The 26,734-nt window shown below is 43.9% G+C and overlaps 1 protein-coding gene across 2 annotated transcripts; it reads left to right on the plus strand.

The window, feature by feature from the left end:
• Window positions 1-4,707: 4,707 nt before the first annotated feature.
• On the plus strand, window positions 4,708-25,853 carry rfc3 (replication factor C subunit 3). 2 transcript variants are annotated; one of them, XM_033022892.1, is made up of 9 exons: window positions 4,709-4,893; window positions 7,296-7,433; window positions 8,963-9,030; window positions 10,130-10,227; window positions 10,685-10,866; window positions 15,231-15,367; window positions 23,297-23,395; window positions 23,846-23,915; window positions 25,080-25,853. In XM_033022892.1, exons 1-9 carry the CDS (start codon window positions 4,807-4,809, stop codon window positions 25,269-25,271), a joined length of 1,071 nt encoding a protein of 356 aa, XP_032878783.1. In that variant the 5' UTR covers window positions 4,709-4,806; the 3' UTR covers window positions 25,272-25,853. The 2 variants fall into 2 exon arrangements, with proteins under 2 accessions (XP_032878784.1, XP_032878783.1); XM_033022893.1 differs by lacking the exon at window positions 23,297-23,395 and having other exon boundaries at window positions 4,708-4,893.
• The last annotated feature ends 881 nt before the right edge of the window (window positions 25,854-26,734 follow it).

A 26,734-nucleotide genomic window follows, 5' to 3' on the forward strand; every position in this document is an offset into this window, starting at 1 on the left:
CCCGAGGGAGGGTGTGTGGGGGGGGGGCCTCCCTCTCCCACGGTATGAAGCTTTTGCATTTTTCAGCTTGAAATTGTGCAATCTGGTGCATACTGTAGCGAGTCTTTTAATTTAAACTTGAATGCAATATTTATGCTTTAAATTGTATTAGGTATGAATAAGGTTAGGCTAAATTACATTCCTAATTACATTCTACAGTACTGCCAGGCTCTGATCAACAAGTGCAGCACATGAATGATCTTAGAAACATAGAAGACATCGAGCCAGCACCGCCATTCATTGTGACCATGGCTGATCATCCCCAATCAATAACACGTGCCTGCCAATCTTAGTGTATTCATGTATGGAAATCAGATTATAATCAAGTACTTGGCCCATGTTGACCAACCTGGGTCTCACAGCGCACCTGGTACTACTCTTGATCCTGACTCCAGGTGCATACCATCTCTCATTCCTGACCCTGAGTCCAGCATTACACTTGGCCCCCTATTATACCTTGATCATAGCTGCTTACCTGCTTAGGTTCCCAGTGCTGAACACTCCCATTGTCCCAGCTTTGACTGCACACCTAGTACTATTCCAGACCTTAACTTTGGATGCACACTTGGCCTTGCTCCTAGCCACTCTGCACTGACAATATATCTGGCCCACACATAAAGCCCCATATCTGACCCCCTGGACTTAACCTATTACGTTCAAGTCCACAGGTGCTTATCTAACGCGGTAATCTTTTATGGGGCACTTCATGGACCAAATTATGTATAACAAAAGTTGCTCCATCCATTGGCTTCCTTGTTATCTAACATGCTAGTTACTTTGTCAAATAAATCATCAATTGGTTGAGCACAACTTCTCATCCATAACATTATACTCACTCAGCTGTATAAGTATTCTGTTACCACTTCCTTCATTTTCCTAACAAACTGTCCTGAAGTCATTTTCACCCCCAATATTTTCAGTATTTTGCTGTCTTCCTTTCAGCTGGGACTTTTCCAAAATGCAAAGTCCAATAACAATATATATTTAAGCAATATTATTCCATTTAATGTGATCTTGAGAGTACATAATATTTTCTGTGGTATTCATAACACAACAATGATAACAAGATCTTTGTTTTGATTGCACCTACCAACATGCATACATTATTATATTACAGTTACTATGTACCGAGGGAAGATTTTTGTTCCAATGCTCCCCATTCCCAATTACTTTTACATTGAAGTGATTGAAATCCAAGTGAAGTTTAAATGGCATCAGAAAAATAAAACCTCCGGAATGGATGATATTCATTACATGGTTGGTTGGAGTCAGTATCAGCACAATTACTATATTAAACTTTGAATCTTCAGATGTCCTGGTTCAAGCTAAAACTAAAGACAAATAATAACCTCCTCACACATTCCCCTGCAAGTATCTCTGTCACTCGTTTAAAATATGCCCCTTCTTTGAACAAGCTCTGAAACATCACATCTGAATCAGTTTCCATCTGATTACACTCAATGAGGATGTTCATCTACGTGTTCAATTAATAAAACAACGAGATTGGGGACATTTCTATTCAACCTGTCAAAGGAATTTGGGGGGGGGTTTAGAAATAGTCAGTGAGGTAAACAAACATAATAGTTGAGTGGAAAATGACAATAGTGCTACCTTTCCAATATTTAATTGAAGGAAATAATGGGTTATCGGGGCTGTGTGTTGTGACAGACAGCCTGACACCTTGCATGTCATTTTAATATTACACTTATCCCATCCCCCTGGATATTCCGGATTAATAAATTAAGGTTTTGTCAACTAATAACAAATCAGGCTAATTACAAATCAATAACATTAGCCAACTCCGAAACACGATGCGCTGAACATTGGGATCCAGACATCACGGACAACTGGCCTCAGTTCCCAGCTCACATCTGGCAGTGCTCTCCGTCTGAACCAGGGGCCGCGGAGCGTTTTTGAGAGCGGTCACTGATCACTGGCCTGGGGGGTACCCGGTGAGGGAGTGGAGCGACCGAGTGGAGGGAGGGTGTGGGAGGGGGTTGCTTTTTGAAATTTGATGTATTAAAATCATGTTTTAGTGCATTGTAGAAGTGTGATTTTAATGTTTTTTGTTTAAAGTATTTTTAAGAGGTAACTTTTTAAGGGGTAACTTTTTCCACCCAAAGGGTGATGGGTGTATGGAACAAACTGCCAGAGGAAATAGTTGAGGCAGGGACTATCCCAACATTTAAAAAACATTTAGACCAATACATGTATAGGACAGGTTTGGTGGGATATGGACCAAAAGCAGGGACATGTTGGCGGGTGTGGGCAAGTTGGGCCGAAGGGCCTGTTTCCACACTGTATCACTCTATGACTACATTATACTTCCACCATGCATGAATGCTTCAAAATCAAGTGGTTGAGTTTTATTGCCATATACTCAAGCATAGAAACACAGAAAATAGGTGCAGGAATAGGCCATTCGGCTCTTCGAGCCAGCACTGCCATTCAATATGATCATGGCTGTTCATCTAAAATCAGTACCTCTTTCCTGTTTTTTCCTTGATTTTGCTAGCCACAAGAGCAAAATGTAACTCTCTCTTGAAAACATACAGTGAATTGGCCTCCACTGCCTTCTGTGGCAGAGAATTCCACAACTCTCTGGGTGAAGAAAGTTTGTCCTCATCTCAGTCCTAAATGGCCTACCCCGTATTCTTAAACTGTGATCCCTGGTTCTGATCTCCCCCAACATCAGGAACATTTTTCCTGTAGTTACAGTCAGTAAAAATCTAGCAGGCAAGCAGGATGCTTTCTCCAGCCACCGCCATTTGAAGGCAACTATCTTCCACCGCTTCTACCCAGTGCTTGGTACCTATTTCCAGCAACCACTGGTTGTCTTCCAGGATGCACCGAGCCGCAGCCTGGTCTATGCCAGTCACCAGGGCGAATTCAGCACAGAGACTCTCACGGCTGCGGTGCAACGCTTCCGATGCCTCCGACGGCCCGGGACTCTTGCACTGAGGCTGCTCCATGGCCGGAGCTGCAGCGAGTGACTCGCCAGCCCGGCAAACACTCGCCAGCCCCGGCTCCCCATCCACATCTGCCCCCACCGCTGCTTCTGCTTCCATCCCTCCCTCCGCCCCGGTTCTCCAACACCCACGACCAGGTTGCTCAGAGCACAGCAGCGCCTCGTCCAATGGCGGAGATATTGAAACATGTCTAGCTGCAGCTCCCCCGGTTCCGGGGCCCATGTATCTCTCTCCTGCCGCTCACCGGCCTCGCTCATGTCAGCCGCTTCCCGCAAATCCTTAAATTCTGACTGCCGCAGGGAGCAGGACATGGCCTTACTTGCTGCGCTGGGTGACACTCATTCACTACCCGGTCCGTGTCTTTCAATGTAAATTTGCATGGGGACATGGTTTGGAGGTGTGTGAAGGTTCGGTCAAGTGAGAATAACAGAGAATAATAGTGCTGCTGACTTGTCATCAAATGCGCACACAAGCAGTTGATATTAGTTTTGAAATTCTCGTTGATCACAAAATTTCTCACGACAGAGCATGAGAAATTCTGTGTTCAGCATGAGAGCGTGAGAATTGGGCGAAATGCGTGAGTCTCACGCTCAATGCGTGAGAGTTGGCAGCTCTGCAACATCTGGAAAAGGAGGATATACTATCAGATTAAGGGCAGCACATTAGTGCAACCGGTAGAGTGGCTGCCTCACAGTTGCAGAGACCCAGTTTGATTCTGTCCTTGGGTGCTGGCTGTGTGGAGTTTACACGTTCTCCCTGTGATCGCGTGGGTTTCCTCCTGAAACCCAGACGTGCAGGTTTGTAGGTTAATTGTCCTCTGTAAAATTGCCCCAAAGGAGAAAGTGGGAAAACATAGAGCGAGTGTGAACAGGCTGGAGTAACTCAACGGGTCAGGGAACATTTCTGGTGAATATGAATAGGTGAGATTTCTGGTCATAGCCCTTCTTCAGACTAATTGTGGGGCGGTTAGGTGGAAGAATGCTGGAAGAGAAGTTAAGGCAGGACAAGGCCAGGTAAGAGATAGGTGGAATGGGGGTAATGAATCCATTACCCCACTTTGTCCAGAGCTGCAATTTATTTTACTTTAAATTGTTATGCAATCCTCTATTGAGTAAGTTTACTAAATCTGCTTGCATTATTTGTGTGAATTAACCCTTGGTGCAGGTAAGCGGCAAGGAAATCATGATGTTGATAGCTGTGTGAGATAGAAAGGGGACTCTCTGTACAATACAGGTTTAGAGAGATATGGGCCAGACAGGCAAATGGATCTAGCTTAGATGGGGCATCTTGGCCAGCATGGATGAGTTGGGCCAAAGAGCCTGTATGTCTCTAGAACAGGTAGTGGTTACCCAAATAACCAGTAATTTGACAAGAACGTCCCATCCTTTTTCTCCAGAGATGCTGTCTGACACGCTGAGTTACTCTAGCACTTTGTGTCTGTCTTTGGTATAAACCAGCATCTGCAGTTCTTTGTTTCTGCAGTAATTTGGCAAACTCAGTTTAGATTGGGACTAGAATAAAACAATGTCTCAGCGCATGGTTCAACAATGGTACTTGACTATACTTCAAAAAAATACGGCATTGCTTATAAAGACTTTAGGACGCCTAACCTGCCATGGGACATGTTGTTCTAAGATACTAGAGCTTCTAGTAACGTTGATGTTGTCCTAGTAACTGCACGTTGTCACGTGATTGACGCGCCGGCCCCCGACCCGACGTGCACCGGTTTACGCAGGCTGCGTTTGGCGGGATCGCGGCCGGGCCGGTCCTGTCGGAATCGAGGGTTGGAAACGTCGACATGAGCCTGTGGGTGGACAAGTACCGGCCGACGGCCCTCAGCAAGCTGGACTTCCACAGGGAGCAGGCCGGACAGCTCCGCAACCTGGTAAGTGGCCCTCGCGCACTGGCTGCGCTGTTGCCCATAAACTCGCTCCCATTTCCCGCCCCTGTGCTCTGTTAAAAGCATCTATTTATTGCCACGCGCAAAATAAAATCATGTTTTGCTTCTTTTTTTTTTGCTCAGTGATTGCTTATGAACATCTCTAACATTTGTATTAAGTAGCACGTCCAGTTTCGGATTCCTCATGGATAAATGCAACCCGCTTTAACGCACACTTTGGTCTTCTCTTATTTCCCTTTTACAGTTTTACTCATTAATTGAAGATGTTCTCCTTTTAGTTTAGTTTATTATTGTCACGTGTACCGGGGTACAGTGAAAAGCTTTTTGTTGCATGCTGCACAATCGGAGAAAAGACTGTACAATCAAGGCGTCCACAGTATACAGATACAGGATAAAGGCTTAGTGTAGGATAAAGTCCCACTAAAGATAGTTTGAAAGTCTCCAATGATGTAGGTAACAGCTCAGGACAGTTGGTGATCGGACGGCTTAGTTGCCTGATAACAGGTGGGTGAAACTAATTGAATCTGGAGATATGAGTTTTCACCCATCTGTACCTCTTGCCTGATGGGAGAAGAGGGAGTGACCGGATGAGACTGGTCCTTGATTATACTGGTGGCCTTGCCAGGGTAGCATGAAGTGTCAATGGAAGAGAGGCTGGCTTGTATGATGGTCTGGGCTGCATCCATAACTCTGCAATTTCTTGTTCGCTTTGATGGAGCTGGTCCCAAACCATACTGCGATGCATCCCATTGGAATGCTTTCTATGGCGCATCTGTAGAAGTTGGGGACATGCCGAACTTCTTAAGCCTTCTAAGGAAATAGAGGTGTTGGTATGTTTTCTTGGCCATTGTTTTGATGTAGCTGGTGTATGACAAATTATTGGTGATATTTATTCATAAAAACTTGAAGCTTTCAACCATTTATACTTTGGTGCCCTAAATGTATACTGGGGTGTGTGTATTGCTTCCTGAAGTCCTGGTGATTGCTGTGGAGATGTAGAGAATTTGGCTAGACAAGAAATAATGTGATTACCCCTCGGATTTCCATTGCCAACATCAGGACTCAGCAGGTCTACGCAAAAACAAAGTGTTGGAGGAACTCAGTGAGTCTGGCACCACCTGTGGAGGGAATGTACAGACCTTTTCCAGTCAGGGCCCTTCCTCAGAAGGGAGGGGAGAGAGAAAGCTGGAGGTGGGAGGGGGGAGAGAAAGCTGGAAGTGGGGGAAAGAGAAAGTGGGAAAGAGGTGGGAGGTGGTGGTGGGGAAAGAGTAAGCTGGAAAAGAACGGTGAGGGTGGGACAGTGTCAGTGATAGTTGGATACAAATGGGTAGAACAAGTGGCAAAAGCTAGAGATGAAAAGGAGACAAAAGGTGACTAAAGAGAGGAGAGCCATTGACCATTTTTCCTCCACAGATGCTGCCTGGCCAGTTGAGTTCCTCCAATACTGTTTTGCTCAAGATTCTAGCATATGCAGTAATTTGTCTTAATTACATTTATCGAATTCTATGAATTCTCTGATCTCAGTGAATTACAGGTTTGGCTTCAGAATTAGAATATTTGAAGTCAATGGAATAAAATTCAGGTCGGGGCCCTCCTTCACTGTGAAGAAGTGTCCCAGCCCAAAACATCACCTGTTCATGTTCTCCAGAGTTGCTGCCTCACCTGCTGAGTTACTTCGGCACTTTGTGTATTTCTTTATCGCATGGTGTCACTCCCCCCCCACCCCCCCCTCCAGTTTTAGTCCAGCATTCTCCAGCAATTTGTGTCAGTTTTCTGTTTTTAATTCAGATTTCAAACACTTGGAACTGTGGTTTGTGGTGTTTGTTGAACCTCTGTGTAACAAATAGCCATTGGAAAAAGACAGATTTTGTTGCCATTTTGTCTTGGGTGCACCTCATTCATGTCCCTCTTCCAGTATTTATCTCTTTTGTTTTTTGCCCTCAAGCCCTTTGAAAATACTATTTAAATACACCGTTTTCATGACAATCCCATCCCTGAGTGGACCATTTTACCAGTGAACTTCTGACTGGGTAACTGTTTTGCAGAACACCTCTGTTCAGTTTGCAAGGTGATCCAGATGCCTACCCAAATTCTCTATGCCATTCTCACTCTGACCTATTCCTATGCAAATTATTCATGGTAATTCTATTTTAGAGATTAAGGTGCACAAATTAGATATCACTTGATAAATATAATTGAACTAATTCTTATCAAGTGGAACTTACTGACCTTTTTGTATAAAGGAAATGCAGATGCTGGTTTATACCGTAGACACAAAGTGCTGAGGTAACTGCGGGTCAGGCTGCATCTCTGGAGAAAAAGGATGGGCTGCCTGACCCGCTGAGTTACTCCAGGTCTTGCTGACCTTTGTTTTTATTTTACACCAGGTCCAACATGGAGATTTCCCTCATATGCTCGTTTATGGGCCTTCGGGCTCAGGAAAGAAGACTAGGGTAATGTGTTTACTTCGTGAGCTTTATGGCGCAGGAATAGAGAAGCTAAGGATTGAACATCAAACAATTACGGTAAAAAATTGGCTTGCATTGTACTAAATAAAGCTGTTTAGCACCTGAATCATTATCTGGAATTACAAATGACTGAGAAATGGTTGATTTTAAACTCCCTTGTATGCCTTTTATTAGTGTATGGAAATAGCAGAATATATATCTCTCACTAGGGTCTCCTCTATATCCTGCAGCTCCGCTCTTGTTCCCCTTCACCCCTTTCGTAACAAGGACAGAATCCTCTTTGTGCTCACCTTGCACCTGATCAGCTGTCGCATACAGCATATAACCCTCCAACATTTTTGCCACCTCCAACGGGATCCCATTACTGGCCACATCTTCTCACCTCCACCCCTTTCTGCTTTCCGCAGAGACTGTTCCCTCTGCAACCCATTGGTCAACTCGTCCCTTTCCACCCAAACCACCCCCTTCCCAGGTACTTTCCCCCTGCAACCGCAGGAGATGCAACACCTGTCCCTTTACCTCTCCCTCGACTCCGTCCAAGGACCCTGACAGTCTTTTCAGGTGAGGCAGACGTTCACTTGCACCTCCTCCAACCTCATCTACTGTATCCACTGTTCCAGGTGTCAAGTCCTGCATATCGGCAAAACCAAGCGCAGACTCGGCAATCGTTTCGCTGAACACTTCCGCTCAGTCTGCCTAAACCTACCTGATCTCCCGGTTGATCAGCATTTTAACTCTCCCTCCCATTCCCAATCTGACCTTTCTGTCTTGCACCTCCTCCATTGTCAGAGTGAGGTCCAGCGCAAATTGGAGGAACAGCACCTCATATTTTGTTTGGGTTGCGTACACGCCAGCGGTATGAACATTGACTTCTCTAACTTCAAGTAGACTGTGCTTTCCCTCCCTTCCCAGTTCTCCCACCAGTCTTACTGTCTCAGACTACATTTTATCTCTGTACCACCCACTCCCCTGACATCAGTCTGAAGAAGGATCTCAACCCAAAACGCCACCCATTCCTTCTCTCCAGAGATGCTACCTTTGTCAGGGCTACATCCTACCATTCCTTGCATATTCAAGTCAGTGGTGACACTCCCAGCATGCTTGGTGATTGACATGGCCTCTCAGAGTATATTCTGTGGTCTACCTATGTACGCTGTTCAGCATGGAGGAGCATTAACTCATCAGAGATGAATGGTAATCGGCACGGACTTGTAGGGCCGAGATGGCCTGTTTCCGTGCTGTAATTGTTATATGGTTATATGGTAATCAGGAGGTTCTAACGAAGTGGTAATGTTACAACTGCGTGGCTTGGTACGTTATTTCAGAGCGTATTTAATGGTCAATCACATTGGTTAGTCTAGGGACACTGAGTAAGAATGGCAGATTTTTTTCTCCTGAAAGATATCAGAGACAGTAATGTCTATGCTACGGAGCTACTTATTAATTGACCTTCAGCTTCTAATGAAGTAATCGTGGAACAGTTATGACTGGTTAGATCAGCATTAGAATTCAGGTCTGATTAATCAAATCAGTACACGTACTGTTAAACTTGTTGAATTTCATTAGTTTCTTGTGCATCCTTGCAGACACCATCGAAAAAGAAACTGGAAATAAGCACAATAGCAAGCAATTATCACCTTGAAGTTAATGCGAGGTAAGTTCCCTCAAAGTGCAAGAATCTTCAATTTTGCCAACCTTAAGGGCCTGTCCCACGGTGATTTTTTTTTGGCGACTGCCGGCATCATTGACTGACGTATCAGGTCACTGAAAAATTTGCGGCAGTCACGCGGTGTGATGCGTATGACGCACGGTGTTTTTTCAAGTGTCGCGACATTTGTTTTGTTGCTGCTGGATTTTAAAATGTTACATCTTTTGGCGACCCTGATATGAAGCCGGCAGTCGCCGAAAAAATCGTCAAGTGGGACAGGCCCTTTAATTTGAAGCAGCATGAGTGAATGTTTTGTTCTCCTTGAAATAGCAATTGAATGCTAGTGCATCCACATTGTATAATCTTGTAATTGTACAAGACTAGTTTTCCTCTGTACCAGACTATGCCAATTTCATGGCAACATACAAATTTGGAGCAGGAGGTAAAATGATAGGACTGGTGTAACTTTAATCTTGACAGCATTTCCAGCTATTGCACTGTTATCTAGTTGAAAACATTTGAAGAATGATTGCACCATCCTTTGAAGCTTTGTATTTTCTCACAACATAGGTTATTCAGCCCTGAGTCTATACCAGCTCTTTTAGCGTTCCCATTAGTTCTATTCTCCAACTATTTTTCTGTAACTTATTCTCTATGTGAAGGTGATGCCTGTATTCGCCTATCACTTCTTGAATTATGAGTAGTATCCAAACTCATAAATGGGTGAGATGAATGTTGAAGAGCTAAAATAAAATCTATCTACTAATGATTTTACCCATGTACATTATGTTTTCAGGAAACGGGTTGGCTTGTTAAATATCAAGTTGGCAGCCTTCATTTTAGGCAACAAAACATTTTTTAACCTCAGTCAACCAGATTCAGAGAGGCCCCAACCAACCCACTTAATGAAAGCAGACAGAAATTAACACAATTAAGTTGTCTTGACAAGTGCATTTTGTGATAGCAATTTCTTGCATAAAAGATCTTCCAATCAGCCTGCCTATGACAGGAGCCCAAATGAAAGGTCCTGGTAGCTAAATTTTGCAAGACCACCTGGATATCCTATTTGGCTTCCAGACTAAAATTTGAGCTTTTATTTTGTCAGTGATGCTGGGAACAGTGACCGAGTGGTTATTCAAGAATTAATTAAGACAGTGGCACAGTCTCAACAACTTGAGACTAGTACACAGAGAGACTTCAAAGGTAAGAACTGACACGGTTTTTAAAACTTAGATACTCTTACTTCAAAGCAGTTATTTCTGATTAAGAAAATAATATCTAGCTTTTATTTTTCCAGGTAACCAGTTTATCCAATATCTGGTTGATTTATCACAATGAAATAACTTTCAATAGTCTAAATGAAAAGAGATATTTAAATATCATTTACCATCCCTTCATTGATATGGTATGTTTGAGCTGCATAGAGCTACAATGTCAACTCAAACTTTGCAGCTCAAAAGCTAGGTTGGCTAAGCATTGTCAGTCGAATGTATTTCTGTTGCAAGTTCATAAGCTCGGAATGTGAACTCTGTTTTAGTCTCCACCATTTCTATCTAAATTAATATTTAGAACATTTTGGTTTGTGTATGCTTTTACTGCACAATGTGAAACCGAATAACTAATGCTGTTTAAATGCTTTAATTTTTATTGTTTCTGTTAGTGGTATTACTGACAGAAGTTGACAGACTAACAAAGGATGCCCAGCATGCACTGAGACGGACAATGGAAAAGTATATGTCCACGTGCAGATTAATTCTTTGCTGTAACTCTACTTCAAAAGTCATTTCTCCTATTCGTAGCCGATGTCTTGCAGTGCGTATCCCTGCCCCCAGCATCGAGGAAGTAAGTGTCTTTTTAAAATATTTGATCTTTTTCATTTTGTATTTTGAAAATGTCATGCTTATCTCAGTTCTATGAGTCAATTTCAGAGATTTAGAATTTATGTTCTGAATATATTGTGTGATGTAAATGCTAATGCCATCTTGCAACATTTGTACTCGTCATCAATGTGTAAATGCCAGTGCCCTCTTGAGGCCAGGAGTAGAAGCTGCCAGTTTTTGCCTGGGCCTCGTGACTGATGAAAAATGACCTAGTAGTTTCTGTTGGTTTTGAAATAAAACCCTTCTTACAAGATATTGTCGGTGTCGGACATGTATTCATTGTGCTAGCCACAACAGGATCATACAGCAGACATGGTGTCAGAGTTAAAAAAAAGTGGCAGGACTCAAGCCACCGGGACCACTCTCCATGCAAGGAAACTTGGCCCTTTGGAGCTACTCCATTTTGACACCGAACGGTACTGAGTACCGCAGAAACAGGAAGGACATACGACCGGCGCACGAAGCAGCTGAGCCATGCCCTGGCAACGCGCAGCAAAAGAGCGCGAAAACTGTTCCAGACGAGATGGAGAGTCTCCCAGACAGACCAAGTCTCCCAGACGATACGGAGAGTCAACCAGATGGAGGAGCCCCTCACCCTGATGGAGCAAGTCTCCCAGACTCAAGAGAGCAATCATAGCCCGCATCACAAGGTAATGCGGTGGGGGAATCTGCTCGCAGTGTGCCAAGCCACTCTCACACACAACAGAAATACAACACAGAACGAGTCGGAAATACGACTCGCACGAGAAGTGGGCGATTGTCAATACCCCCAACTCGACTTGTTATGTAAAATAGTTAGGTTTTCATAGCTATTACAATAATGTTTTAAAGGCTTTTATATAGGCACACAGATATGCAGAGAATGGATAGATATGGTTCATGACAGGCAGAAGGGATTAGTTTAACTTGGCATCATGTTTGGCACAGACATTATGGGCTGAAGGGTGTGTCCTGTTCTATATCCGAAGCATTAGTGAAACTAACAATGTCCACAGAAGAGAAATTTGGTATTTTGTAAAAGTGGAAGCTGACATAATTTTAACATTTTATTTCTGGGTAATAAAATGTACCCAGGCTAAATCTATACTGTGTTTTCCAATTGTACATAAATTTATTAATATATGGTGCAGGGAACGGGAATGTTTTTATTTTGCAAAAACAAATTCAAAATATATTTGTCATGTATAATTTCCTTGCATTTTCTCAAATGAACACACATGTTAAGGCTGTTGTTCCACATATCAGACAGACTCTTACCAACATACATTTTAGACTTCGACTCTTACCAACAGATAATTTGTAGCCGCATGTATATGACTGTGATGGCATATCTTGGATGTTTAGTATCATAAAGGGTATAATTCTTCACATCTGTGTCTTGGAGCAGAACCAAACTCAAATGTCCTCCATGAATGTTTAGCACAATAGAGAGCTGCCCTTAAACTCAGTTAGAAAAATGCTTCCAACTCGAAACATTGCATGTCCATTTCCCCACAGATGTTGTCTGACTCTGAGTTCTTCCAGCACTTTGTTTTTCTCAAGATTCCAGCACCTGTGGATTCCAGTTCCTCGTGTCTCCTTCATACAACTGTAACTGTTTGGAACAAGCATGGCACCTTTGGATAGAATGGTGAGCTGGTAGCCATAAACAACTATACCTTTAGCTACAACGTACAAATCATAATTATTCCAGATTCCTGCAATGCATTTGAACAATGAGGATGATGACTGAACTTTATTGCCTTCTCTCACAGTGGGAAACGTTGATTCTGCTGTGTGGGGATGTTCATGTTAAATTCTATCGAGTATTGTGTTTTTATTCGTATGGCTGTATGGTAACTCAAATCTCACTATACCAATTGGTGCATGTGACAATAAAAAATAACTTGCTTGATAAATTCTTGTCATTAATTAAGAATTTTATATCGAAGTCACGTGAGTGACTATGTGAAGAGCCCGCCAGTCCGCATGCGCGTCAATACGTCAAACGCATGACGCATGGACTGGCTGGGGGGAACGTCGGTTCCCCCAGTGGTAACGGGCCTGTCCCACCAACATGCGATTGCATGCGTCTAGCGTGACCAAACGGAAGCGGAGTTCGCTCTAAGTTCGCCGTAAATACACGCGAAGTTTGCGCGTGACGTAATTTACGTCAAACTTACCTATCAGCTGGGCAGGAGGCGGGCTGGCTGAATTTGGACGTCGCACGGCGTCGGTAGAGGAGGTGGGTAGGGAGGGGAGAGGGTTTATAGAGGGAGTCACAGGGTAGGGGAAAGCAGAGGGAGGGAGGGAGTGGCGGAGGAGAGGGGAAAGAAGAGGGAAGTTTAAACACCTCTTTGGTAAGTGCAAACTTGCACTGGGTGTGTTTGGTGTACTTTATTTTCAACAAACCTCTAGGTTGTGACTATGGAAAAGCCTAGGACTAAACCAAGACTGGCCGCGGTAAAACTGGCAGCAGAAGACCGTGGCAGTGCGGGAAGCCGGTAGCCGTCCATTTCTACATCTTCGGACCATATTCTACGGTCTGCTCAGCTATCTCTGAATTGGCTCCTAAAGGGAGTAGCTTGGCAGCCCCGAAGTGGGGGGAGAAAGCCAAAGCTAAACGATGAGACAAGTCCTGTCGGACGATTCAGGCCAGGAGGATTCTGCTCCCACATCCATGTCTGATGTATTAGGCCGTTTGTCTCAGCTGGAGCATCTTTTGGAGAAGATGCTGGCACACTATATTGTCCTCGGGTATCACGGCCTTTGCTAGATGAGGTTCAGTTATCGGATGTTCAGCAGGATGCTATGGCACTGCTGTGCAATGCTCATTTTGAAATCAACTGCTTCCGGAAAGACGCCATCAAGCCAGAATTGAATCCAAAGTTTGCACATTTATGCAGGGTCAGCAATATTTAGCCTCCTAAATTCCTCTTCGGAGAAGACTTGAGCAAGCAGGTCAAGGACTTGCATGAGGAGTCAAAAGCTGCTGGCATGATCAAGCAGTTCCTACCACAGGTCTTTTTTAGGCCAAGGCCCATCTCGCCCATCCTGGAAGATGCGGCAGCTTCATGTCCCAACAGCTCAACCTTTCAGAGCGAGGGGGAAAAGACAGAATGAAAATTAAGGTCTGCTGGCCCTGGTGTCAAACCACCTGTAACCTTTTGATGTAGGTGGCTCTGGTTCCATCAGTCACACGGGGTGTGCGGAGGAATTTCAAGTCGGCGTAAGGTTAAGTTTGTTCTTGCATGAATGGCGTCAGATAACTTCAGACCCGTTTATATTGCACAGTATAAAGTGTTTCAAAATTGAGTTTTTTGCCTAACTCATTTGCACCTACACAAGATACGCTAAGTCGGATGTATACTTGCTCCAAACACGAGACTTTGGATATGCAAGCGGAAATACACGCATTGCACAAAAAAGGAGTAATTGAGAGAGCAATTCATGAAAAGGATCAATACATCTCTAATATATTCTCCAGGGAGAAGAAAGATGGTGGATGTCGTATCATCCTTGATTTGGCAAATTTCAACTCGCATGTGCAGTTCACTCTGCAGCTCCCTAGTTAACCCGTCCCACCCAAAACACCCCCTCCTGCAACTGCAGGAGATGCAACACCTGCTCCAATATCATCCCTCGACTCCGTCAAAGGACCCCGACAATCTTTTCAGGTGAGGCAGAGGTTCACTTGGACCTCCTCCAACCTCATCTACTATATCTGCTGTTCTAGGTGCGGACTCTTGTATATCAGCGAGACCAAGTTCAGGCTCGGCGATCATTTCACTGAACACCTCCGCTCAGTCCGCCTAAGCCTACCTGATCTCCCGGTTACTAAACACTTTCACTCCCTCTCCCATTCCCATACTGACCTTTCTGTCCTGAGCCTCCACTGTCAATGTGAGGCCTAGTGTAAATTGGAGGCACAGCACCTCATATTTAGCTTGGTCAGCTTACAACCCAGTGGTATGAATATTGACTTCACTAACTTCAAGCAACCCTTGCTTTCCTTCTCTCTCCATCCCTCCCCTTTCCTAGTTCTCCGACCAGTCTAACGGTTCCCTGATTAAATTTTAACTCTGTATGTTTCGTTGTCACCTCCTAGCTACCAATGATCTATTCCACACTTTCCCTGATCCCTATCCCCTTGCCTTGTTTTCACATATAAATCCTTCCTACTCATATAAAATAATTGTAATGGTTTAACATAACAGTTAATATCTCGTTGGATAAACTAGAGAATCTTAATTTGTTTTTAGAGATTTTTGACAAGATTGAGTTATGAATGCATCTGCTTGGCGAACGATCAGTTAATAGAGGATATATATTTTTGTGCTTTCCTAGATTTGTCATGTGCTAAGTGGAGTCTGCAAGAAAGAAGGCCTCATACTTCCTCAAGAGCTGGCTCGGAATATTGCTGAAAAATCTGATAGGAATCTGAGGAAAGCACTGCTTATGTGTGAAGCTTGCAGAGTTCAGCAGTAAGTTCTAGAAGAGATTGATTGCATTCATTCTGTGGCTGTTGTCTTCACCGGCAAAACAAGCATTTTATTTCTCACTAGACCAAGTGGGATCCGTTGGGCCCCATTCCCCCAACGCAATATTTCACCACTCACCCATAGCCCCCAACTGCGGGGGCGTGGCTGACGGGTTCCCGTTGTGACGCCAGGTATCTCTGTTGTGATGTGAGTCACAGCAAACCTCCCCAAATGCGCCTCGCCATTCCTCTTCCTACCCCCCATCCTCCTCCATTCCCCCAGCACTCCCTTCCCATCACCTTCCCTCTTTTCCCCTCTCCTCTCCCACTCCCTCCCTCGCCTCTCCCTCCCTCTGCTTTCCCCTACCCTATCACTCCCTTTATAAACCCTCTCTCCCTACCCACCTCCTCTACCTCTATCCCCACTCCTCACCTCCCCACTGCCTTCCTCTCCCTCTATCCCTCACTCCCTACCTCCTCCACTCCCCATCCTTCTCCCCCACTCACCCCTCTCCTCGCCCTCCTCAACAACCCCAATTTCCCCTCCTTCTTCCCTACCCCCTCCTCTCCCTCCTCACCGTCCCAGGATCTCGATGTAAACCACCGTGGGCGATGAAGTTGTACTTGTGGGGATGGACGGGCCGATTAAGTTGTACTTGAGGTGGGGGCTGTCTGGGTGACTGGCCGAGCGGCCCGGATCCAGGGGAGGGGGGAGAGCCCGAGGCTGCGGCCTACCTTGCCCTGGGTGGCGCTCCTCTCTCTCTCCCCGCGGGCCTTGAGCAGCAGTGAAATGCAAGGAAACGTACCTGTGGAGGTGTTGTGTCCCCCGTTGTGAGGCGAGGGGAAAAAAAGATGGCGGTCTGAAATTGTGCTAAGCTGCGCTGGAGGGGGGGCTGAAATTCGGGATGGCATTGTCAGGTGGAATGCTGGTGACCGGCAGGGTAAGTGAATTTTGTTGTTTTTTAATTGTATTTTCAACGTGAATAACTTGTAAAATATGGCATAAATCTGAAGAAAACATTTCTCATACATCACAAGATAATGGTGAGTAGGGTGGTGCAATAATTGTAGCGCTATGGTGTACCGTATTTTGCGTATGTGTATATCTATATTATTAAAACTCTGTTCTTGACCGGTTTTGGCGATCTGTGCTGCGATTTCCGAGAGAACGCCGCCACCTACAGCCGTCATTTTTGGCCACCTTGCTCAGAGCCCCCCTCCGCCACGTGTGCCGAGGATTTTTCCCGTCGATTAAAAATGACAGAGATATTAATGTTTTTACAAAATTCCCCATTCTCTCTGCTGCCCCCGCTGGTGGCAGGGGGGGAGGGACTATAAAACCAGGAAGTGGTGTGCCTCAATCAGTCTCTGCAAGCTGGAGGAAGGCAGAGGTTCACGTTTCTCTGAGCTGGGAATAACACTGAACACATGTCTACTCAAATGTAAGTGCCCTCAGTGGTTCTAAAATGCTTGCAGAATGTGTCTATTGGTTCTAAAGCTTGCAAAAAAAAATGTATATTGGTTCTAAAGCTTGCAAAAAGTGTCTCTATTGGTTCTAAAGCTTGCAAAAAATGTCTATTGGTTCTAAAGCTTGCAAAAAAATGTCTATTGGTTCTAAAGCTTGCAAAAAAATGTCTATTGGTCCTAAAGCTTGCAAAAAAAATGTCCATTGGTTCTAAAGCTTGAAATAATGTCTCTATTGGTTCTAAAGCTTGCAAAAAATGTCTATTGGTTCTAAAGCTTGCAAATATATGTCTATTGGTTCTAAAGCTTGCAAAAAATGACCATTGGTTCTAAAGCTTGCAAAAAATGTCTATTGGTTCTAAAGCTTGCAAAATAAATGACTACTGGTTCTAACGCTTGCAAAAAATGTCTATTGGTTCTAAAGCTTGCGAAAAAATGTCTATTGGTTATAAAGCTTGCGAAAAAATGTCTATTGGTTCTAAAGCTTGCGAAAAAATGTCTATTGGTTCTAAAATGGTTCATACTAGCGCTCGAGAAAGCCCCCCCCCCCCCTTCTCTCCCCCCTGGTTGGCTTGGCTTGGGTGTGTCTTGAAATTGAAAGGCACTACTTACTGCAAATGGTGGCATGAAGTTGAAAGGCACTACTTCCTGCAAATGGTGGCTTGGGAGCTTTGACTTGAAGTTGAAAGGCACTACTTACTGCAAATGGTGGCTTGGTTGCTTTGGCTTGAAGTTGAAAGGCACTACTTACTGCAAATGGTGGCTTGGGTGTGGCTTGAAGTTGAAAGACATCACTTACTGCAAATGGTGGCATGAAGTTGAAATGCACTACTTACTGCAAATGGTGGATTGGTTGCTTTGGCTTGAAGTTGAAAGGCACTACTTCCTGCAAATGGGGGGCGTGGGTGTGGCTTGAAGTTGAAAGGAATTACTTACTGCAAATGGTGGCATGAAGTTGAAAGGCACTACTTACTGCAAATGGTGGCTTGGGAGCTTTGGTTTGAAGTTGAAAGGCACTATTACAGCAAATGGTGGCTTGGTTGCTTTGGCTTGAAGTTGAAAGGCACTACTTACTGCAAATGGTGGCTTAGGAGCTTTGACTTGAAGTTGAAAGGCACTACTTACTGCAAATGGTGGCTTGGTTGCTTTGGCTTGAAGTTGAAAGGCACTACTTAGTGCAAATGGTGGCTTGGGTGTGGCTTGAAGTTGAAAGACACCACTTACTGCAAATGATGGCTTGGGTGTGGCTTGAAGTTGAAAGACACCACTTACTTCAAATGGTGGCATGAAGTTGAAAGGCACTACTTACTGCAAATGGTGGCTTGGTTGCTTTGGCTTGAAGTTGAAAGGCACTACTTACTGCAAATGGTGGATTGGGTGCAATGGCTTGAAGTTAAAATGCATTACTTACTGCAAATGGGGGCGTGGGTGCATTGGCTTGAAGTTGAAACGCACTACTTACTGCAAATTGTGGTTTGAAGTTGAAAGGCACTACTTACTGCAAATGGTGGCTTGGGTGCTTTGGCATTAAGTTGAAAGGCACTGCAAATGGTGGCATGATGTAGAAAGGCACTACTTACTGCAAATGGTAGCTTGTGTGTGGCTTGGGTGTAGCTTGAAGTTGAAAGACACCACTTACTGCAAATGGTGGCTTGAAGTTGAAAGGCACTACTTACTGCAAATGGTGGCTTGGGTGCATTGGCTTGAAGTTGAAAGGCACTATTTACTGCTAATGGTAGCATGAAGTTGAAAGGTACTATTACTACAAATGGTGGCTTGGTTGCTTTGGCTTGAAGTTGAAAGGCACTACTTACTGCAAATGGTGGCTTGGGAGCTTTGACTTGAAGTTGAAAGGCACCTCTTACTGCTAATGGTGGCTTGGGTGTAGCTTGGGTGTGGTTTGAAGTTGAAAGCCACTACTTACTGTAAATGGTGGCTTGGATGCAATGGCTTGAAGTTAAAAGGCATTACTTACTGCAAATGGTGGCTTGGGTGCATTGGCTTGATGTTGAAAGGCACCACTTACTGCAAATGGTGGCATGAAGTTGAAAGGTACTACTTACTGCAAATGGTGGCATGAAGTTGTAAGGCACTACTTACTGCAAATGGTGGCTTGGGTGCTTTGGCTTGAAGTTAAAAGGCACTACTGTAAATGCACTTACTTCCTGTTTGCACTGTATATTGATTTTAGATAAAACGCTACCACTTACGGCTGTGATTTTTGGCCATCTTACTCAGTCCCCCTCCGCTGAGCAGATGCAGAGAATTGTTCCCATCAATGAAAAATAAAAGTGTTATTAGTTTTTTTTTTTTAATATTGAGAGTCTCTCCTGTCAATCAGTCCATGAAAGGCACACCTTTTCCGGTCGGGGGGGAGGGGCTATAAAACCCGGAAATGTGGGTGTGGCTCAGTCTCTGCAAGATGGAGGAGGGAGAGGTCACGACTCGCTGTCTTTAGTGGCTTTGCACCCTACTTCAAATGGTATGAAGCTGCACTTGAATTTGGTGGCCTTATACCCTGCTTGAAATAGAATTTCAAGGATTAGCCGTGAGTCAACTACCAGCCCACCAGCCGTGAGTGAGTGAGTTGCCAGCACAACAGGCTTGATTGACTGAGACGCCAGCCCAAGAATCTATTTGGCGCAAAATTTGCATACTAGCCCTCTGGAAACCAGTCCCTTCAGCCCATAACACCAATACTAGCACTCCAGAAAGCCCCCCAACCAACTGGCCACCAATATTAGAATTGGTGGAGAGGTGGAATATTGCGTTGGATGACCAGCCCTCCTGTGAGATGCTGGGACCCAATGGGTCCCACTTAGTCTAGTATATATTTATAACGGGTGAGTGGAATATATATATATATATATATATATTCCACTCACCCGTTATAAATATATACTAGACTAAGTGGGACCCATTGGGTCCCAGCATCTCACAGGAGGGCTGGTCATGCCTTTCAACTTCAAGTCAACGCAACCCGTTTCCACCACTCACCTGTTCCCCCATCTAATCATTAAACTTTGCCGTGCTGGATTAGGCTGGCAGATTCTTTCCCTGAAGGACATTTGCTGTGAAGGACTTGGTGTTCTGGGATAGAAACATTGAAGTCGGAAGGGCATTAATAATAATAATAATAAATTTTATTTAATGGGCGCCTTTCATACATCTCAAGGACACCTTACATAGTAATCGGAATAAAAACATATAATCGGAATAAAACAAGTAATTAAAGACATCACAGTGACACAAATTAAAAACAGAATTCAATCCAAAAACAGAAAATCAAAAACACAGTGTGAAAAGAGAGCAGCGGCAGCCAAAGTGCGCCAGCGTCCACTCTCTCTTCACGGCAGCCATCTTGGACACAGACCTACAGGACTACAATTTGACAAAAAAAAATCATCCCCCCACAGTGGATAGCACTGTGGAGGAAGGCACAAGGCGCATTGTGATGTCATAATTCCAGTTCAGTTAAATTTTTGGTTATTAGGTGGTGTTATGTGTGTGGGGGGGGGGGGGGTGAAACAGGGCTTTCTGTCTCTCCCTTCGGGGGAATGCGACTTTTTTGTCGTATCCCCCTTCTCTTCCCCCGCCTGAGCTGAGGCCTAATGGCAGAGCTGGCGGCCTCCAACCTGCGAACAACCTCGAAGATCCGGAGGTAGAGCCAGCGTGGCTGGCCGTCTTCGAGCTGCGGCGACGTTCGGGCAGCGGCACGACTCGGCGCTCCGGCGAGGGCGGACGGCGCGGGGCTGAGACACTCCCGTGCGGGCGGCGCGGCTACCGGCTGGAAGGCGCTCCCGTGAGGGCGGCCTGGGTCCCGGCTGGAAGGTGCTCCGGTGTGGGTGGACCGGCTCCCGGCTGGAAGGTGCTCCCACGTGGGCGGACCGGCTCCCGGCTGGAAGGTGCTCCCGTGGGGGTAGCCCGGTGCGGGGCTGAGACGCTGCCGTGTGGGCGACCCGGTGCGGGGCGGAGACGGTGTTCCGGTGGCTGAGGCGGCGTTCTGGCGGCAGCGACCTGAATCCAGGGCTTGGCCGTGGGCCAGTGGACGACATCGTATGGAGCTCGCAGGTCACAGGCTGGTGCCTGTTTTCCGGAGCTCCCGTGGCAACAGCCGCGTCCGCTGGACTGGAGGGCGGCAGCTTCGACCACCCCCGGGCCGCGGAGCTTGAACCGCGGGACTGACTTACCATCGCCCGGTGGGGTATCGCCTCAGCGCAGAGGGAGAGAGGAGGGAAGAGACAGCAACTCTAAGACTTTTGCCTCCATCACAGTGAGGAGGTGCTTGGTGAACTCACTGTGGTGGATGTTAATTTGTGTTTATTGTGTGTTGTTATTATTACATGTATGGCTGCAGGCAACAACATTTCGTTCAGACCGAAAGGTCTGAATGACAAATAAAGGATTCAAATTCAAATTCAAACTGCCAGTGCAGATTTGAAGAAATCCAACTTTTAAATGTCACTTTAAAACTTTTAAATCTCCCCCACTACGTCTCTCTTAAAACAACGTAAAAACACTCATAGTTTGTGTATTGGCAGCAGAGATCACATTGTGATGTCGTTTTCGGTATTCGGAATCTTCACGGTAGTTTGTGTAAATGCGATCCCATTGTGATTGGACGACTGAGATAGCATTGTGACATCACTGGAAGCTGCCTTTTGGCCTTTTTTAAACTAAATATCAATAACTTTTGAAATATAATATCAAATCTGAAAGAAACTTGATCAGGAAAAATCTGAGTAAGGTTCAGCAAAATCTCAGCGCTACCGCGTACCGTTTGGCGAAAATACAATAACACGTATACACACACGCGCGCACACACACACTAACCACCTCCACACACACACTAACCACCCCCATTGATATATTAATATTATTCATACACTCCTTTTACCCCATCCCCCGCCCTATCCACTCACATTGTATTGTATTGTATTCAAATTTATTGTCATTGTCTCAATTAGAGACAACGAAATGAATTTCCCTTTACAGTCAGTATCATAAAAATAAATAAATAATAAATAATAAAACATATTAAAAATAAAATAGAATTTAAAAAAAAGCACAAACACAGAAAGTTTGAAGAAATCCAACTTTTAAATGTCACGTTAAAACTTTTAAATCTCCCCCACTACGTCTCTCATATAGCCCCCAACTCGCAGGCGCGGCTAGAGAGGGACACGGAGGCCCAGAGAGGGACACGGAGGCCCAGAGAGGGACACGGAGGCCCAGAGAGGGACACGGAGGCCCAGAGAGGGACACGGAGGCACAGAGAGGGACACGGAGGCACAGAGAGGGACACGGAGGCACAGAGAGGGACACAGAGGGGGGCACAGAGAGGGAGAGAGGTGGAGGGTAGTGGGGAGTGGGGCGGGCGGCAACCAAATGACTGCGTGTTCAGCTGCTTCAATCCAGAGCCCGGGGGGGGGGGGGAGGGCTGGTTCGCTCAAGGGCAGAGACAGAGAGAGGGCTGCGGGCGGACGTGGAATCGAGGGAGGCCTCGGTCCGGCGAGCGGTCATGGACCCGAGGACACGCAGAAAATGGTGAACCTGTGGAATTCTCTGCCACAGAAGGTAGTTGAGGCCAGTTCATTGGCTATATTTAAGAGGGAGTTAGATGTGGCCCTTGTGGCTAAAGGGATCAGGGGGTATGGGGTGAAGGCAGGTACAGGATACTGAGTTGGATGATTAGCCGTAATCATATTGAATGGCGGTGCAGGCTCAAAGGGCCGAATGGCCTACTCCTGCACCTGTTTTCTATGTTTCTATTAACCTGAGCATAGGGCGGCCGGCCGGCCGAGCGCGGCCGACTGCGAGCGAGCGGGGCAATGGCGAGCGGGCAGGCGGGGCCACGGCGAGTGGGAGGCAATAAAAGGACTGCGAGTCGAGGGGGGGTGACGTCACTCGCTGCGCGTGGTAAACTGCGGAGCAGGCTGCGTGTGGAAAACTGCACAAGCCACGCGGGCAGACCCATTGTGATGTCATCAGCTCATTTATTTTCTGTTATTTGAAAATTTTGAACATTTTCATAAATAACTCAAGAAATAAAGCTCTAAATTTTCAGGTAAGCTGATTTTTGACTGCAGGGGGTAAATGTCCACTGGAATATGTTAAAAATTTCCTTTTAGCGCGTTGTTTCTTCATCCCTATATATATCCTTATTATTACTATAAAACTGATCTTGAATGTGTGTGTGTGTTTATTTGTTTGTGTGCGATATATTCCTAATTGTTTTTGGTGGTTACGTTTAGAAGCCAGTGAGGCTTGATGACCTATTTTCTCAATTACCCTGAGTCTTGGTTATTGAATCTGTAACTAAATGCCATACCCTCAATCCTGTGTAAAGAATTTGACTATTTTCATATTTTCTCAATCTTTGCAGTATTTTGAAAACTACTGTCTATTGCTCTCACCATACCTTAAGCAGGAAATGTGAAAAGGGTGTAAACATTTGTGTGTTCTTTAGATATCCATTTTCAGCAGATCAAGATATTCCTGAGACAGATTGGGAAATTTACCTCAGAGAAACCGCGAATGCCATTGTCAGCCAACAAACCCCACAAAGGTAATCCAGGAGGCTACTGTTTTTGCATGTAACATGTCCGTGACTTGCTTCATCCCACATTTGAGACAGAAGCTAGTGAGCAATACAAGATTCTGGGTGTAAAGTTTGAAGCTTGTTTCAAAGCGGGAAATGCGGTTACAGATACCAGGTTTGGAATTTTACACTTGTGGCATTGATTGGGACAGAGAATGCAGAATCCAAGTAATCGCCCTTGGGTGAACAGGACTTGATGCACAAACTCATGAACATTATGCAGTATCATCACCATGTCATATCAACGTCATAGTAATCTGCTGGTTATGAACAAGTTAATAATGAAGCATCAAGTTAGTAATAAGATCCATAACTAGTCATAAACACATTTTTTGGCCAATGCTGATAAATTCTCTTGGGACATTGATGTTTCATTTAATTTTGCAAAATTCTTTGAAATGTCTCTATTTTACCTAGGCTGTTGGAAGTCCGTGGACGGTTATATGAGCTACTGACCCACTGCATACCCCCGGAGATAATAATGAAGGTTTGTTACAGAACATCATTTATCCCCATCATTTGATCGAAACACTGCAACGTGTGAATTATGCAATCATCTTTGATGATTTATACAGATGTTGCTTGATCTACTGAGTTCTTCCATTTTTATGTACCTCAATCAAATTTCCTTTCAATTTCCCCAAATAGAACATCTCTAGCTTATTCCACTATCCTATTATACTTATGTGAAGTCAATTACATTTCCAATTTCTCTGCTTAACTGACAAGACCATCTGTATCTGAAGCTATCCACCTCTGTCAGCCCTAGAAAATATTTCTATCATCTACAAATATTTTCATGCCCCCTAATTTGGGTGTAAAACATTGATATATTGTAGAGATGGAGAGATACAGCATTGGCCCACTGGGTCTATGCTGACCATCAACCACCCATTCACACTAATATAATCCAACTTTATTCTCTCTATTGTTAACAATTTCCACCAAATTCTGCTACTAATCTGCACACAAACGTCAAGTTGCAAAGGCTTTTTACCCAACAAACCGTGTCTTTGGATGTGGTGAGAAACTGGAACTCCAGGAGGAAACTCACCCCATTACAGGGAGAGCGGGCAATCTCCATACAGCCTGCGCCCAAGGTCAGGATCGAACCAGAGTTTCTGGTGCCCTGAGGCTACAGCTCTACCAGCTGCGCCACTATGCTGGCCCATAAATAGATAGCAAAGGGCTGCATACTGAGACCTGTGAAACTCCGGATGGAGTAGCATTTTAGTTGCAAAAACACATCTAATTGCAATGTTGATAGAAGGCAAAAAATTCAAAGATTTCTTACAAAAGCAGATGGCGTGATTGAGACCCAGTATTTATAGAAGTACTCTTGCGGGTTGGAACTATTGTATAGTATGTTGCAAAATTCAATTTTGTAAATGGTGAGAGTGGTTGTAAAGATTGTATAATAAAGCCAATTTATATCAGATTTCAATCTCCAGATAGAATCTATCCCAGACAGAAAAAAATCTGATTCACATCGCATTTTAGTCATTTGTTAAATTGCATATTTAACCCAGTTGGAAATGTGATTGCTCTTCACAGTCTGGCTGTGATCTGATTTGGAATAATTCAGAAATTTGAACCGTTCCTTGCAAGTGTAACTAAGCTGTAACATTTTGGATTTTTTTTTCTGTTTTAGGGTCTCTTGTTGGAGTTGTTAAACAACTGTGATGGTTTACTAAAAGGGGAGGTTGCACAGATGGCTGCCTATTACGAACATCGTCTGCAGCTTGGCAACAAGGCCATCTATCACCTGGAAGCTTTCGTAGCCAAATTTATGGCTATTTATAAACAATTTATGGAAGATGGTTTGGAAGCTATGATGTTCTAATAAACATCTTGTTATCGAAGATGTTCTTTGACTTTGAAAGTGAATATAACAGGATGGATTTTGTATGCTTTTAAAACCAAACCAAAACATGTAGTATACCTTAGATTTACTCTGAATTGCACAAATGTTTTTGTCCCAATATACCCATATACAACCTGATAAGGGTGGTGAAAATAATTACCTGAATCCACAATAAATAGGATTTTAATGAAGATTGATTTTTTTTTTGTCGTGTTTGCATTAATCTCAATATTTTCAGTTCAAAATAATTGCTTTGCTTTTGGAATTAGTTTTTTGGATAATGGAGGAAAATGGAACAAGCACATTGAAAGAAAAATCCTGGAGTATTATGTTCTCTGCCCAATTTGGAAATGTTTATATTTCAAAATTGTTTGTTTCAGTAACTCAGATTTTTTTTACTGATCATTTAATGTAAATATAAATGCTATAGACCAGTGGAGAATTAGATATTCATAGTCAAATTATTCCAACGTTAAGTGCTTAAAAAACAATCTAAACATATGTTGTATTAAGAGCAGGCAGAGACATTTTGTACCCCAAAATAAACAGTTCTGTATTTGGTATGAATAGTGAGTGGTCTGTTTGCAATGCAATGGTTTATTGGATCTCAAAATGCTTCACAAAAGGGTAGAAATAAATGACTTTATTTTAGGTTGAATAAACCTTAATTAGATAAGCCCACACCAGCAACAAACACTATATTTGCCTGACCCTTCACCATAACCTTGTCAAAGAAGAATATTTTTTGAACATTTATTATTTCACTGTAAATATGTTGCATTTGACAATCTTCAATCAAATCTTTCAATGTAATGTTTTTTCTCTTCAATCTGCTTTTATTAGCTTGTATTTACCTTGTGTGACTCATTGAAGAGTTCAAGTGAACAACTTTAATTTGTCTTATAATTCCTTGCAATTAAGAGACTAATATAATCTTGCAGAATTGTTGTTTTTCACCAAAAGCATATTTAACACCAATCCTCAACATGTATAATTGGATGAGCAGTTTGGACCCAAACACCACAATGTAGTGGTAGCAGCTGGTCTATACAGACTTTTCTCCTAACAATCCACTGACTCTGGTTTTGCAGCCAATAACAGTATGAAATTAAAAAAACGAACTGTGATCACTGTCATGGAAAACCGCCACATTCTTTGTCTCAGTTTTAATCATTTTTACAATTGCCATTAAATAGTAGGGTTTAGGATACCTGCCCATTTAAAAATAAAATGAAATTAAGTTCATTTCACACCAATCACTTCTGAAGTGTTTAATTAGATATTCCTGGTGTGAATATTGATTTATAGATGCTGTTATTAAAATAATTTATTTTGATGATCTTGTGTATGTTCCCACAAGCTTAACTACACCAGTTCTCATTAGAGTACTTTCATCAATCTTGATGTATTATCGAATTGCAAGCTCTCTTATTGCTGGCAGA

This window comes from Amblyraja radiata, chromosome 6, assembly GCF_010909765.2.
Source record: "Amblyraja radiata isolate CabotCenter1 chromosome 6, sAmbRad1.1.pri, whole genome shotgun sequence".
NCBI lineage: Eukaryota > Metazoa > Chordata > Chondrichthyes > Rajiformes > Rajidae > Amblyraja > Amblyraja radiata.

Bases quoted from the DNA above. Each gene is read 5' to 3' on its own strand.
- rfc3 (XM_033022892.1), top strand. From the start codon at position 4,807: ATGAGCCTGTGGGTGGACAAGTACCGGCCGACGGCCCTCAGCAAGCTG. The intron at 7,434-8,962 runs GTAAAAAATTGG...GCATCCTTGCAG, and splicing joins TTGAACATCAAACAATTACG to ACACCATCGAAAAAGAAACT. The intron at 23,916-25,079 runs GTTTGTTACAGA...TTTCTGTTTTAG, and splicing joins CCCCGGAGATAATAATGAAG to GGTCTCTTGTTGGAGTTGTT.